This window comes from Poecilia formosa, unplaced genomic scaffold (genome assembly GCF_000485575.1).
Source record: "Poecilia formosa unplaced genomic scaffold, Poecilia_formosa-5.1.2 Scaffold102, whole genome shotgun sequence".
Lineage (NCBI taxonomy): Eukaryota > Metazoa > Chordata > Actinopteri > Cyprinodontiformes > Poeciliidae > Poecilia > Poecilia formosa.
Genome location: NW_006800041.1, coordinates 1,192,407 through 1,205,875, shown reverse-complemented (window position 1 = coordinate 1,205,875; position 13,469 = coordinate 1,192,407). Strand labels below are relative to the sequence as shown.

The 13,469-nt window shown below is 40.7% G+C and overlaps 1 protein-coding gene across 3 annotated transcripts in view; it reads right to left on the bottom strand.

The window, feature by feature from the left end:
• Positions 1 to 13,469, bottom strand: part of ush2a (Usher syndrome 2A (autosomal recessive, mild)) — a 201,739-nt gene that overhangs the window by 18,351 nt on the left and 169,919 nt on the right. For all 3 annotated transcript variants that reach the window (XM_007559093.2, XM_016674807.1, XM_016674808.1), the window contains exons 75-76: positions 506 to 587; positions 279 to 424 (exon numbers count right to left, since the gene is read on the bottom strand). In XM_007559093.2, coding sequence (XP_007559155.1) covers positions 279 to 424; positions 506 to 587 — 228 coding nt within the window. The remainder of the gene's footprint in view (positions 1 to 278; positions 425 to 505; positions 588 to 13,469) is intronic.

The window sequence follows — 13,469 nt, the reverse complement described above, 5'->3', positions numbered from 1 at the left end:
TTTTGCTATGCAGTTTTTTTTTTCTAAATTGATGGTTAAGTAGCGTCCCACAGACCCTCTTGCAGTCCAGAAACAGGCTAATTGTTTTCTCTAATTTGTTGTGAAGTGTGAGTGTGTGCATGCACGTTATTTCTCCTGCGTTGCATTAAGATTGACTGGCGACGCGCCCAGGGCGTACCCCGCCCCTCGCCCAATCACTGCTGCAGATAGGCACCAAACCCTCCCACCCCCGACTTCCAAATTTGAGTGTCACGACAACCCTGGTCTTGGCTCTGTACCGTGATGACTCCATTTGGAGCCAGTGGCTCATCCCAGCTGAGCAGCAACGCTCTGCCCTCCTCTCTCTGCTCCACTGTGAAGTTCCCCAGGCCGGTCGGAGAAGCCTCCAGGGTCTGGACCTCCACCCACGGGCTGGAAACGCTGCCTGAAGTGGTGCAAAAACAATCAGGGTTATGTCACTATTCACTCCAAATATTTAAAATGTTCTTCTCAGCTTCCAAACTACCTGCCCCATTCACAGCTTCCACACGAAGACTGTACTGACTGAATGGGTCAAGACCAAAGACTGCTGCCTCCAACACTGAACCCTGAGAGACAGAAAACAAGTTACAGAACCATTTTTCTCAAACTGTAGTAACCACTGACTTTAGTGGCATTTGGAACAAGTTTTGGTACATTGTTTTTTAAAGGATAAACTAACTGGGATGTTGAGCGACTAAGCATCAAAGATTAGTGGTGAAAGCGCATTGACCAGCGATTTTTGCTGTGCTTAAACCTAAAACTTTATTTCATTTTATTTTGGTACAGTATGTTTACACACAAGTCGACCAGTTTGGATCCTGACGTTGGAGAACGTAGAAAGACTGCATTGTCTCACTTGAAATTCAAACTTGAAACTTGGAAATTTTTTTAATTTTCAGTAAAAAGAGAGGGCATAATTAAAATGCTAAATTTAACCAATCATGCAGTGCCAACTGATTTTCATTAGTACTTATGACATTGTAAAACAAACAAAATTCAAATCTTATTTTTGACATGTCCATCATTATGGTCATATTCAGAAAAGTCACTATTTGAATAATTTTCAGTTGTTATAAATGGCATATATACGGAAAGATCAATCAATCAATCAAATTTTATTTGTATAGCACATTTCAACATCAGGGCATTTCAAGGTGCTTTACATAATTAAAGGAAAAAAAAATAAGAACAGCAATGGCTTTAAGACAAGAATAAATGTGGAAGAGTGAAAAGACAGAGGAAAGCGGATCAAATGGGACGAATGCCAACCTGACAACCAGCCAGAGGAAATTAGTTACTGTTCACACAAATCCTGTGTGAATGAAACCAGAGTATCAACCATTAAAAGAGGAATGAAAAGGAAGAATGGAAACTAAGATGACATAACAGGGGATTTGTGATATCAGTGTTTCAACATCCAGACTGCCATGGTCAAGTAAGGAACACATGCCTTAGTGGCAGAGAGAAACGTAGCAGGCAAACGGCTGTCCCTGGTGGGAGAACTCAAAGCTTCCAGATTAAGTATTTATGTCACACATGCACCATTTCATATCATATACACAAACACACACAAAACCAGGGTGTGTGCCAGTAGCTTTAGGCAGTGGGACCCAGCCCAACACCCTGGCAGATGCAGGAAAAGTGTGTATGCGTGCGTGATACAGTGAAAACCCAATTTACTAATTGATAAGAGACACACTGTTGTTTCAAAAGGCCCTGGCGTGCGATGACATGGAAGTCTGGGAGCACCAGGCTCCAGGATGTAGCATTTATATGCGGCCTTTGTGTTTGCTTTTAACTGGGAGCTCTGAAGCAGCCATGAGAGTGATATCTCTGCTTTTGAGTGAATGCAGAACACAGGAGGGTTTGCTTCTTTCAAGTGTTGAGTCTGCAGATCAAATTTTGCTTGCACATAACAGAGCATATGTAAAGAGATTAACTGGTAACCCACTTCAATGCAGCTGTAGCAGGATCAAAAAGGCTCAAATTTTCACTGAATCAAATGAAATCCCCGACAAATCACCGTGGCGTGGCACCAAGGCTGAACTGTCTGAACAACAACCAGAACGCGTGTACTCACTATATTCATGTCTGGAAGCCAGCATATTTTTCATTCACAGTAAAACGGGATTAATAAGCCCCTAGACACCTAGACACAAGCTAAATCCTTCTGCAAATCACAGCACTTCTCACTAAAAGAGGGAGGGAGAGCCACAATGAGACAGGGAGGGGTGAGAGAGCGGGGAAAGAGAGAAAGAGGAGGATGTAGTGGAAAAAAAGGTAACAAAAAATACTTTCTTGTAAGGCAACACATGGAAGACAATTAGGAAAGATTGATAAGAAACAGTAAGATGTGGGTTAGCTAATAACTGATGAAGTAAATAAAAAAGGAAGAAGAGGAGGGGAAACTGAGTTAAGTAAAGAAAGAGTGGAGGAGGCTAAAGCTGCAGATAAAAAAAAGATAGATGTGGCAAAAGGGGGAGACAGATTAAGTGAGCCAGAATGAGAGATCTCTCTACCTTAAAAGCCAGTGAAATATGTGAGGCATGTGGCCTATAAAGCGGTTAACATATGCACATTGTCAATAGCAGCATCTGGCGCTGGCAGATTTTATAGGAGCGTGGAGACTCTGCTACATGCCTCTAGATGGCAATACATTCAAACACTTTATCACTGAAACACACCGCATTAACAGGCTGCACACACACAACAACAATCAAGGACTGACCGTGAAATTCACACACACACACAAGCAGGTGGACAGACTGTTATTAAATGGTGCTGAAATACATAACTATTCCACAGCATTAACAGCTCCCACAATAACTACTTTACTGTGATACATGCACACACAGTTCATACTGAGAGCATATGTAACGAAACCAAGGAGTTGGTGAATTTTTTTGGTAACAAGCAAAAATAAATCTGCAAAAATAAATGAATAAAAAGGAGAAAAAAAATCATTTTAACTTAACTAGGTTAAACCAAACTTAACCAGTGGAACGACCTTCTGTCTTTACAGTTTATGTCAGGTTTAACATATTCTGACTTAAATTTATGAATAAAGTGACTGAGTTCTGGTTTTTGGATTGTTCCCAGAGCCTTCACAAGGTTATACAGGGTCGTAAACAGAATTTGATTTGAGGAACTCAACTACCTAAAATTGATCACCTTTGTATTTTTTCTCCATAAAACATCAAACATTATGTACACTATTGTTAAAACTGAAAATAATTACTTCAGCCTACAGCATGTGACTCACTTCACATGATACACGTGTGTGTTAAAAAATAGTCACACACTGATGTTTTATGCATTTAGTTTCTTTTGGTTAATAACAACTAAAATCTAATTTTAACTTTCTCAAAAAAAAGGGGGAATATAATGTACAATCCATAAAATGGATTTCCAATCAGAAATTTTAGGTAGCTGAAAAGTATGTCCATGCAATGCAAAATCTTCAAAAGGTTGCGGTTATTCTTGATGCTTGTGCACTGCTTTCTTTCACATTTTTTCCTTCCACTCAACTTTTCATTTACTCTGAATAACCAGCTTCTCTATTCTCTTTAAGAAATGCGTCAATGATTAATTAATTTCTGTCATAAGATCTGGCCATAAAATGACCATAACTTGACTCTTTTGTTATAAACCATAGATTGGTACTGCTTGTACCAATCTATGGTTTACTAAACTAATAATCAGAACAATAAAAAAGTTTATCTCTACATCTGGCATTAAAGCTCTACCTGCTGTAGCTGTAAAAAAACCCCCCCAAACTTTCATATATATGTATATAAAAAAAAAGTCTATTCTGCGTTTTTCTGAGGGAAAAATAAATGGGCAGATTATGAAGATCACATTAGGAGCCGCAGAGTAAGATATGAAAGGAAAGGGTTCTTGTCAACTCAAATTCAGTGAACTCCACCGTATGCATATGTGCGCCGATGATCAAAGTCACCAGTTAATCATACAAAATGCAACAGAGAGGAGCAAGAAGTGAAAAGAAATGATGGAGAGCATAAATAAGAAAAAAAGAAGACAATGATATGGACAGAGAAGACAGGAAGAGGTTGTACTAATTTAGACATTAAAGCCTCATCAATGCAACCGAGTCCAACACAACTTTGAGCACTGAGTGCAAGAAAGCAATCTATTGAATTTTTCTTCTCATTCTGAGTCCATCGGACAGTTTGTACTTCTGCACAAAAAGCCTTTGCAGAAGGAGCTCCTGCCGCCATGATGTGTCATCACGTTTTTGTGAATGCGTTTGCATGTGTACTAACAGGTGTGCATCCGAACGCGTTTCGTTTTCCGACCGTCTGACTCTCGGATCCGTAAAACTGCATGTGTGCGGCTGACCGTTTGCGTGTGTTCTGATGTTCAGGTAGAGAGGCACAGTAAAGCCGGAGGGACAGTGTGTGATACTAATTAAGAATAACCATGTGTATTTGCCAAAAGAATTATGCTGATTATCTCACAAAGGCCCCGGCGCTGGGCCCCGCAGAGAGATGGAGACACAGAGCCAGACCAGCATTAGCATATGGCTACGCACATATCGCCCTGTGTCCATGTGAACGGAAACAGAAGTACTCTTTGTCTCTCGACATATTTAACATGAGAACCAACAAATACACCAACAAATATGCATGGGGAAAAAAAAAAGCCTTGTACACATGTGAATGAGTCCCAGTTGTTTTTTAGACAGAAAATGCAAGACTGCACTGCTTAATCTTTATTTCCTTATGTTTTTTTAATAAATATGTTTTCACCAGTGTCTTTAGATTTAACAAATTTTGCTCAGTCCAGTTCTCCGTCTTAATAGTCCAGTCTATTAGTCCAAGCTGTGCCCTGAGCAGCCCTGTGAGAGCAGTAATTGTTTTCAGAGGTTTCTGAGGTGAGCCAGTGCCCCACATACTGATCCATCGCACCCCATGCCAAGCTCTAAAGCCAAATGTGTGTGTGTGTGAGTGTGTCTGCATATTTATATGTGCATACCTAATTCAATGCTGCTGGAACGATTGCCCTGTGTCTGTTTACAAATGCCCTGCATGGGTGTCCCTGCTAGTCAGGGTGCGTTAGACAAACCCTGACACATACAGCTATCCGTGCAATACACACACACACGCCGGCACACAACGACACACCCACGGACACACAGAGTGCCATTAGGCATGCGTTTTGTCTGTGGCCAGCACCGATGCAGAGAGGGACTGTAGGGGCTTGGAGCAGGCTTACCCGCTTCACACCGACATCTATGATTGGCTTTGGCGGCTCAAGACCCCAGGAGCAGCGAATCTGCTGTGCATATATCATGCCTTATGCACGCGTGTTTCTGTGCGTGATTTAGACAAACACTGGTGGACATACGCTTAGAAACAATCCTCTGAAATTAAAATATCTGAGTGTTTGGTCTCCATTGATGCCCTAATTTTATCATTTGTATATAATAAATAATCCTTACTTAGCAAAGCGACCGATTTTAAATGAATGACTGGTTGATTAAACCTAGCGCACATTTGATTGTCTGCACAAAACATTTACATAAATGTAGTCTAAAAAGAACAAAAAGTTGATTACCAACTACAAATACAGCCACATTGAATCTGGGAACTAATGAAATAATTTGTAGGGGCTTGAAAAGTATTCATACCACTTCAAAATGTTCACATCTTGACAAGGTTCAACTACAACAACAATGCTTTCCAACAGTGCTCACTGAATTATGCATCTGAAACAACTCCAAGCTGAATGTAAACATCACAGATACTGGAGAAAAATCAGCTGATGCCCAAAAGGCCACCTGTAGCATCCCAATCACTGTACATCATTAAAATGCAAGTCAGAGGGATGTCGATCCCAGCTTACACTACTTCATTTATGTAGTGTACAGCTGTAGATGCATCAAAAGTTGGTCCTATCAGGAGGGGGATGAAGATGAAAACATGGCGCACTTTTAAGCATCCTTTTGCTACCATTTCACAATCACAAACCAGCACTTTGTGTTGGTTTATCACATAATATTCTCAATTTAAGGCATCAATGTTTGATGGTAGAACATGACAGCACTTGATCAACAAAGTAGTTTGGTGGTCTGATCACTTTTACAAGGCACCGTGCAAACAAAACTATGAACAACCCAAACTTTTTAAATGACAGGTGTAGGGTTCATTACAGAAACAGTCATTAGGACTATAGGACTGTAATGAGTATAGCCAGTATAAACCTGGCATTACTCTCTCCTCACACCAGATACCGGACATCTCACTGACTGTCCATTACAAGCACAAACCAATACATTCACATGCATGCTGTGAGGCAGATTACAGAGGCAGGGGGGCCTCTTCAAAACTAAGTAATGCCTACTATCAATCAAAACAAACAGAAGTCACTTATGCACAAGCACACCAAACAGCTTCTCCTCCAGAGTTGAATGGGCCCAGCGATCAGAAACACAAGAACACTTTCTCTTTTACACTCACATTCACTCTGACCCTTCATCTCAAGTGATGCTCATTTTATCACAGCTGCAGCATTAAACAGCCATTTAAACAAGTGGAGAGCACTACAGCGGATGGTGTGGCCTCTTCACGGACAGAGACACAATAACACACAACCTGTCATTACTGCAAGAAACTCCGTGTGTGAGAGGCAGCGAACAAGAGGAGGGAGAGCGAGAGAGAGAGTAAGGTAGTGGCAGGAAAATAGGAAGTCACTTGACAGAGGGAAAAAGGAGAGAGAAGGAAGGGGGTAAACACAGTGGATGAGTGCAACATAAAAACTGTAATTTGATACAGAGGCAGACAGAAATGCTGTGCTGGATTCAAGGGGGAGAGATACTGGAAGGAGCGCTGAAAAAGACAAGGAGGCAGAGAGAAGATTTGCAGTAAGGAGAAGAGTTGCAGCCTGATTATTTGGCTGTTTATGCAGAGCTGTAAGAGCTCTCCAATCAGAGCTGGAGACCTCGTAGAGCGAAAGCCTGACAAATTCCACACAAGTCTTCTTATTTTCTCATCCAGGCCGTTCTTCGTTTTTAAACCCAGCCTTTGTGAGCTCAGTGGTGAATTTTGCCATCCTGTCAAATCTTTTCAGAAGGTGTTTTTAAGAGAAAGGGTACAAGAAAAGTCTAAAAGCACAACAGCTTTTCATGAAATCTGCATTACAGGAACAGTTTTTGAAAAAATATCTAACAGATATTTAATTTTTTGGATCCTAAAAGTCTGAGTTGAAGTTAAGAATTTGATTTACTGCTTTAGGTAAAAAAAAAAAAATCCTGTATTTTATTGAAGGATGTTTTATTTAAGCGTTCAGGATTATTCTGAGTTTACCTACTTAGAGATCGACCTTTGAGTTTGGAACAAAATATTTTTTTATATAATTCATACAAGAAAGATGAAACAAACAAAGGATGAAAGAAATGAAGGACAGAAGAAAGAAAAGAAGTTGGGATCAAAGAAAGGAGTAAACTTTAGAGAGGAAAGAAATGAAGAAAGTACAAACAGAATGAGGGAAGAAAGGATGAAGGAAAACAATGGAGAAAGTAAGGAATGAATGTCAGAAGTAAAGAATGGTACAAAGGATGGAAGACAAACAGAAAGAAGCTGCAAGGATGGAAAGAAGTAAATATATAATGGAGGAAAGGAATAAAGAAAAACTGCAGCTCCACAGTTCAGGTAGGAGAATCTGTTGAAAAAAATATTACTTTACATTCTACAAATCTGGACTTTATAGAAAAGTGACAAGGAAAAAAAATTATGAAAACAAAGCCATAAAGAGACTTGTTTGTCACAATCTATGTAGAGAACCCAGTAAACCTGTAAGAAGGTTTTCTGGTGAGATGAGGCCTTCAGCTTCATGTTCACAGTGATGTGTGTGGCAGAATACAGCCAATTACCCTGGACCCATTATTCTCCAAAGTAAAACACAGTGGTGGCGCCATTATGCTGTGGAGATGCTTTTCTTCAGAGGGGAAAGCAAAAGCTGATTACAGCAAAGTACAGCTCAAAGAAAAACTTGAGACTCGACTGGTTCACCTTCCAACCCTGAAGGTTTAGGTCAGAACATATTCGGGTGTTTGAATGAGCCAATGAAACTCAGCCTCGATCTAATTGGAAATCTGTGGCAGGACTATCGACTCTCTGGCTACTTTGCAAAGATTTATGAGGAAACGTTTGGTCTCTAGATGTTCAACTCCGGCAGACAAACCCGGAAACCTTCGGAGCTGTAACTGGAAAAATGGTTCTACGAGGTATTTACTGAGGGGGACGAATACATATGCAAACCACCGTTTTATGGGCTCCCACCACCATGTGTTAGTGACTTTTTTTTCTTAATGACACATCATCCGTATAAAACTGTTCATGCTTAAAAACACACATTCTGACTGTTTAAGTGACACACAACTGCTCTAAAGCCTCATATTGGTTTTGAGGCTCGGTTCGCCGGCTGTCTCATGCTGTTTCACACTCTCTGACGGTTTCTTAATGGTAAACTAACAGATTGTAAACATGCTGCCAGCTCTTTCTCTCCCTGTGTCTTCCTTGCCTTTATCAATCAGTCCCCCTCTTTCTTTTTCAATTTTCACAACTTTTCTCTTCCTTTGCTTCCTTATCTCCATTCGCTTCAACGTTTTGTCTCCATCCCGATCCCTTCTTCCTGTCCCCTCCTCTCTCTCTTTCTCCCTCTCTCTCTTTAGCTTTTCCTAGTGTATTTTTTAAACAATGTGTCCTTCATGTACGGTTGGTTACGGGGCGTACAGAAGGACATCATTAGCGCTGGTGGTTAAGCTGTAATTTACACCATTACCGAGGTAGGGGCCATTTTTATTGCCTAGTAAATTTCAGCTCTGAAATATTTAGACCATATGGCTCAATTTGTGTAATAACCTTAATTTCCAAGCACCCTTCAGCTCCCTTCAGCGCCGGCTGTTGTTGGCGGATGGCAGAGTGGGGCGTGCGCGTGTGTGCGTGCGGTTTGGATCTGAAGCACTTACGCGCACTAATAAACACAGAAACGGCTTCGCAGAAACACAGATATGGCTTAAAATCTGCATGCAACACAAAATCCTTTACATTGCGCTTTCCACGTACTCGCAATGATTCGGTCGCTAACACGCGGAAAACGTGCACGCATGTATGCATGGCAGCCGCAGATTAATAGGGTGTCAGCTTCTGTTTGGGTGAGGGAGCGTCAGGCGTCGGCCAGATGGTTCTCAGGGATGATGACTGTCAGGGGTCCTGCTCTGATCAATGGGATGTATTAATACGGCGCGCAAACACACACTGTTGCACATACACGCGCAAACAATAACGCTCTGCATGCACACGAGCACAGGCCTCAATATTGAGACATATGCATGCAGACAATGTAACAAACACACATTTAGACACACACGTATGCCAACGGTCTCCTTCCACCAGTGATCCCAAGAGCCACAGAGGAACATCTGGAGGAGCCGAGGGAGGGACAGCAAAGTAAAGGAGGAACCAGAAAGAGGAGGAAGGGTTTGATGACACAAAGAAAGAGAAAAAGACGCGATGGAAGAGAGGAGGAACAGGAAAAGGAGAGTAACTTCAGAGATAAGAGATAGTGGTGTGTGTGTGCAAGAGGCATTAAAATGGTGAAGAAGTAAAAAGATGGCAAAAATGGAGTTAGGAGAATGCAGATAATGGTAAAAAGGTAAAGAATAAGAAAGTGGGGAGGGAGAGAGATACTGATGAAGATGAATCATTTACAAAACATCTCGAAAGTTAAAAGACTTAAATACATGAGACTAAATAGAAAAATGAGAAGAGAGAAACATAAAAGATGAACCAAAGAAAAGATGAAAAATGATGCAGAGCTTGAAGGTGGAACCCCAAACAACAGTGAGAGCAAAATGGAAAACACGAATAAATGGATCAGATAAGAACTGATGTTTAGACAGTAAGAACGGAAGACTGAGAAATAAATGTCTAAGCTTAGTGTGTGTGCTTGTTCAGAAGACCAATGGGCCTTATGGAGACCAAAGCCTCCCCTAACCTCCTTGTTTAGGGTCAGGGGTGAGGTTTAAAGGTTAGGTGTGATTTAAGTTTTGGTTAAAAATGGGGTTAGGGTAAAGGAAAGTGTCTGGTTTAGGCATGAATGCAGATACTAAAATGAAAGGAAGTCCAAACAAAGTCCTAATATGGGTAGAAAAACAAACTTGTGTGTGTATGCGTGCGTGTGTGTGTGCGTGCGTGCGTGTGTGCGTGCGTGTGTGTGTGTGCCAGGCAGCTCGTAGGGGTCTAGCAAACAGGCTGCCTGCGTTTCATACCCTCATTCCGTCTGATTGCCAAGACGACCCCATTAATCAGCCAAGCTGGCACAAAGCAGGGTTTCCAGCCCAGTCTAAGATCAACACACACACAAATATACACACACCAAATGGAGACACACATATGTTCAAACAATACTTAAAGAGGGGAAATGTTGAGGAATAAAAGGGGGGACACTAAGGGTAAAATGGAGCTGTGACTGTGAGTAAGATTACTGAACTGTGACCTTTCAGATGTTAGACTTGTTAAAATTGTTGAAATGTCTGTTGAAGATGTGTAGATTTAAATTATACTTAGGCCTGTCACGATAACAAATTTTGCTGAGCGATTAATTGTCTAAAAATTATTGCGATAAACGATAATATTGTTTCAAGACCTTTTGACACTGATTTAATGGAAATGACGTAATAATGCATGCGCTTTCCTGCCATAGATAGATGCACTTTATTTTCAAAACAACACATAACACTGGAACTGATAACCAAAAACAAAAATAAAATGGATTCTCAGTCTCCATTAACAAACAACGTACTTGAATAAAAACTAAACAACATGAAGCCAAAGTGGAAATAAATACTGCATTCAACCAAAAGAGTGCAGATTATGAAGTCTGTATATTATATTGGCCTTCAGTAATCACTAGATGTAAATAGAGAAGATGGGCACATCCGACCACCTGATACAGTAGTTCATACTACACGATTTATTGCCCCTATTTTCTTAGAACGTTGGCCGTTCCAAGATTCTCGCTGGTGATTTTGTATCCGATCATCCTGCAGTGTGTGGTGGGTTACGGTAGATCGTTGTGGCCGCTCCGATCTAAATCAGGGTTTTCCCGTACTGGGAACTTAACGCTGAATGTGACAGGTAGCCAATCAGAAAGCGCGGATTCTCCTCCGTGAATTCTGAGGGGAAATTACGGAGGGGAATCCCAAACAGCTGACACGCGCAACCCGAAGTCCAGCAGTCATTGGTGATGATATGTGGAAACAACATTAATATTTATTCAACATTTCGTGCAAAGAATATAGAAATGACAAGGGGAGGAACTGGAGCCAAATTGCTACCGCAGTTGATAAACCTGGTAACTTTTCAGCTGTTCTACATTAACATAAATAGGTTACAATGATTTTCATTCAGTCAGGACTTTACGCTGACTCTAGCCACATGCGTCACAGGTAGATTGTAGTAAAGCATTGATTAATGCCTGATTTTAAAATTAGTTAACTGGACTTGTAGCCATTATTTTGTGCCCAGGTGGCTGGACATCACACGGCACAATCGAACCCGATTGAACCGTTATACCTAGGATTTCTGTCGGCTAATGTGTCTCTCAGGGTTTGAAAATGGGCCAACAATCGGCCGACAACTCGTGTAGTGTGCGGTGGGCATTACACTAAGGAAATGAGGAAGGGGGGGTCAGTGGAGATCACCGGAGCTGAGCCTTTTTTCATTCAGTGCCAGCAACAGAAAGAAAAAAAGACAGGAAGAGACATAAAGCCAATAATTAAAATGAGGTCGATAGGTTTAATGTATCGTGTGATTAATTGATTTATCATGTATCGCAATAGGCCTAATTATACTTTTTTTTTTTTTTGCTGAAACAGCATTATTTCAGAAATTGATGTGATTTCAATAAGTGGATAAAATAAAACCTTGTTAGAAAAATTATTGTTTTAGAAAAAACCACCACTGGCACAATTGTTTAAATCTTTAAGAATACACTTTTGAAACAAGAGAAGCCCATATTTATCTTGCTACCAGGATCATAAGAGGGGTAAAATAATGCATAATATATCAAGAGCACGGCTACCAGGAATAGTTTCTTTGTTTTACTTTGCTAATAAACATTTTAGCATTTTCTCCATCTTTTCCTTCATCTTTATCAAGTATGCCTATAAATTTATCCTGATCTTTACATTTAAAAATACTTGTTTCCTTGATTTAAAAACTCTTCATACCAATTTATTATCAAAATCTCCATGAACAAGAGCTGCTCAGGGCTCAGCTGCTTGGCGACTTTGTTGTTTCTTCTACCTTCTTCGTATAATCTTGGGAAATGGAGTGAATGGAGCTGAAGGCTGCGCCGTGACAAATGACCACCACCAAAATGAGTCTATGCCATGTCAATGAGGCTCTCTCGCACACACAAACACAGAGTGGCCCATATCAATGAGAAGGTGAAAGGTCTCCATTTACATCTTGTATTAATTATGAGTGACAAGCCAAAGGTCACCGAGGGAGAAGAGGCCACACGTATGGACAGAATATAGATCTATACTTCTACCTCTCGTCCCTCTCGTCCCTTATCTATCATGGCTGTCTCGGCTCCCCTCTTGGTGATTCACTTTTCTTTTTAATCCTCCTCCTTCATTCTCCTCATACCTCATTGCTGGCAGTGTTTCATTTTCTAAACTTTTCTATCAATTTCGATAGTTTAACGTCTTATCTTTATCACATTAGAGCTCTTTTACCATCTTATTTCCATGTCTCATTTAAATTTTTTCCCATCTAATTAAAATAAATCCCTCCTCTGTTTTCTAATTTCTAGATAGCCAGATGTTAGTAGAATTACACAGCAGAGTTTCAGGTATTAATACAGATGCACATTGTGTTGAGACGTTGCCAACGTTGGTTGCCAAGAAGTACAATGGAGCTGTGCGTAAACCCAGCTGCCAACTCCTACTGAGTGTGGATGTCAGGTGTTAACAAAAATATATGTGCTAGAGTGAGTATGTCAGGGTATTTGCAGGAATGTGTGTGCATTTGATTGTTTCTAATTTACTTATTCGCTGTGGCAGAACATGGATCATGGCACAGAACTGAGGTAAGTTCTGTGCCATGTGCTAGAGTGAGTATGTCAGGGTATTTGCAGGAATGTGTGTGCATTTGATTGTTTCTAATTTACTTATTCGCTGTGGCAGAACATGGATCATGGCACAGAACTGAGGTAAGTTCTGTGCCATGTGCTAGAGTGAGTATGTCAGGGTATTTGCAGGAATGTGTGTGCATTTGATTGTTTCTAATTTACTTATTCGCTGTGGCAGAACATGGATCATGGCACAGAACTGAGGTAAGTTCTGTGCCATGTGCTAGAGTGAGTATGTCAGGGTATTTGCAGGAATGTGTGTGCATTTGATTGTTTCTAATTTACTT